General features: G+C 45.6%; 1 protein-coding gene across 1 annotated transcript in view; it reads right to left on the reverse strand.

Moving 5' to 3' along the window:
• The window catches only part of adgrb2 (adhesion G protein-coupled receptor B2), a gene marked incomplete at its 5' end in the record, with an annotated part of 154,419 nt that overhangs the window by 31,962 nt on the left and 119,488 nt on the right, over positions 1-2,969 (reverse strand). The window contains 1 exon segment of the mRNA XM_014019734.1: positions 341-1,072. Within this exon segment, the coding sequence (XP_013875188.1) occupies positions 341-1,072 (732 nt within the window).

Raw genomic sequence — 2,969 nt, forward strand, 5'->3', positions numbered from 1 at the left:
ATATATATATATATATATATAAAAGTTGGATAAAGTTTTACTTTTCAAGAGACATAGCTTGTGAAAGTAAGTTTTCTTAACTGATGAGCATTTGATGCAAATTGTGTCGCTTGCAGTTATTTGCACTGCCTAAAATGCTTGCATCAAGTGAGTATGACATTAAGTGATTGGATCTCATTTCCAGAGTGCTTCATCCCACTTCCATCCATCACTGTACCATCACTTAAGCAGGCAAACCACCTTATCCATAACTGTAAAACATCCGCTCAGCTGAAAGGTGTGAAAAGCCCAGCTGCTACCTGGAACCTTTCTCTCTCTTTTCCCACAACCTCTTACCCACCTCTAAGGATCCTGCGGAGAGGCTGGTGTTGGCATTGGAGCTCCCCAGATTGCGTGGCAGGGTTCGGGTTCTCTCCACTGTACTTCCCCCTGTCAGAATCTGTCTGACCGATGGCCTCTGGCCTGGCTTTAGGTGGAGTGAATGTCCGTGGGAATGCATGTGTCCTCCATGGGAGTGCATATGACTCCCCGGAGCCATCAAGTGTCCATGTCCGTGGGGGATGGTTTTGATAGTCCCATAGGAGCGGTTTAGGTTCATGGTGATGTTCATGTCCCCCACGCTGGACGGCACAAAATCCGCAGGATAGGCCTCGCTCTCTGCTGGGTGGAGGGTCAGAGGAGAGGGGGGCGGGGGAAAAGGAGGGTCCTCCACTGCGATGTTGAGAGGCTTGTCCTCGCCACCCAGTCCCAGGCCTCCTCTTTGTGAGGAGGGCAAAGGAGGTTTGAGACTGACCGTCCTACGAGGCAAGACCATGTAATCTCCCTCTCCACCGCCGCCACTCCCTCCTCCACCGCCGCTTCCGCTTCCACTTCCACTTCCCCCACTTCCTGCACTGCCATCCTGGGAGTTGTTGGAGGAAGTTGGTGGTCGAGCCCAGCCCAGGCCGCTCTCAGTGCACAGGTAGATTGGAGCTGTGCTGCGTTGTTGACTGGGCTGCCTCTGCTGATCCAAGTTCACCTCCTTCTTCAGGGGGGACTCGTTGAGCTCATTAAGACCTCCTAAAGTTGGAACCTTGTGGAAAAAGAAAGAAAAAAAAAACATTTAAACCTTTTTGGTTGAAATATTTCCTTTGTTTCATTCTTGTGTCCACATAGGGACCATATGGAGCCCGCCAGCAGCCAGTGGGGAAAAAAACCCGCCAGAAATCCATGCACACGGATTKCTAAACTATGCTCTCAGTTTCTGCAATCCGTGTGCATATATTGCTTAGATCTGTCGACAGGTTGGACGCACGCTATGAAGCTGCATCTGCAAAGTAAATTCACTGGATCTGTTGTCATATATAAACTTAAGGCACTGTCGTGTTCTCATCAGCACATTTTTAGTCACAGAATTTCCCTGAAAGTTTCATTAAAATCCGAGATGGTTATTACTGTATTTATTTTCATATTTTCCAGGCAAATGATTCCTGAAACCCTCCCGTCCCCACTGTTGTTTTCTAGGAAAGAGAATAAACATTCGAGAACCGCTGGAGAAGACCTCCGAGCGGCTTGCAGCAGAGAAAGGTCCCCGTGTGGCGAGCTTCATCTGCAGAATGACAATCAGATGGGAGCTGCGGCCCCGCTCTTACTCTGAAATGTTTCAAACTTTATTCAACTGTTCTCTGTGGTGTAATATACGGAGCGAGGGGACGGGAGATTTTTTCTTCTTTTGCGTTCCCACGCAATAGTATTGCATAACCTCGCAATACATTTTGCGTTCCCTCGCAAAAGTAGTTTATCACTGTTGTGCCTGCCGGTTTATTAGCAAACTCACATGTTCACCATTAGCAAGTCAGTCTACTGCTTTAATTCAGCTTCAGAATGAATATATCACACAGCCACGCATGGAAGTATGTCATATGCTGATATTTTAACACGGTACACCCACGCAACATCAATGCCAATTTCACGAATTTGTGGCGACACATCCTGTTTTGGTAACCGGATATTTCAAAGTAAAAGTCTGATTTAATTCAGTGCATATACAAAACAATCTTTTGCGTGGGAACGCAAAACAATATTGCGTGGGAACGCAAAAGTATTGCGAGGGAATGCAAAAGTATTGTGAGGGAATGCAAACTTATTGCATGGGAACACAAATGAAAAAAAATCCCCCCATGTCCCCTCGCGGGCTCCGTAGTAATAAACGTTTTTGAAAGAGTAATAAACATTTCCTAAAAGTTCAACATAAATCCATTCAGTACTTTTGTGATATAACCCTGAGAAGGCAGCTGGCTAACTTAAGCGAAACTTCCCCGTTGTCAGGGAAACTGTAAACATCCGGTCACCATGTGCAGAAAGGCTCCAGTAGGCTTCCTGTGATGATCCGATCAGAGCTGAAACAGCCTTTAGGAGACCTGGTACCAAAACAGCCTGATAGGCGGGCAAAAACTTTACAACATACTCAAAGTCCAACATTGTCTATGCAGTACTTTGACTTTAGTGAAAAAAAGGCTCCTTAAGAACTTTCTGAGCTGATGAACAAACTTCAGCTCCCACAACCACCGGAGCTTCTCCAAATGTCAGTAATCAGTGCGCACAGATTGCCAAAATTGAGAGAACAGATTAGTAATACGTGCGCACGGATTACTATTCTGTGTGCACGGATTACTAAACTGTGTGCACGGACTTTCAGCAGCTGTTTATTTTTCCTCCCACTGACCCCTGGTTGGACCATGCTATTTTGGAGTCCTAAAAGTATTTTTAAAAATGTGGATGCTCCACACATTGGGCCTCATTCAAGAACCGTTCATACGCACAGATTTGTTCTTAAATTGTGCGTACGAGTGATTTAGGAGAATTTGTGGCATTCACCAATGTTTTCATATTCCAAGATTTTTTTTCAGATACAAACAAAATTCACGAGTGGTCCAGACCTGTCGTATATTTTACGAGCAGTCAGTCTGCTGTTATCCAGACGGGTTTTC

This window comes from Austrofundulus limnaeus, unplaced genomic scaffold (assembly GCF_001266775.1).
Source record: "Austrofundulus limnaeus strain Quisiro unplaced genomic scaffold, Austrofundulus_limnaeus-1.0 Scaffold228, whole genome shotgun sequence".
NCBI classification, from domain to species: Eukaryota; Metazoa; Chordata; class Actinopteri; order Cyprinodontiformes; family Rivulidae; genus Austrofundulus; species Austrofundulus limnaeus.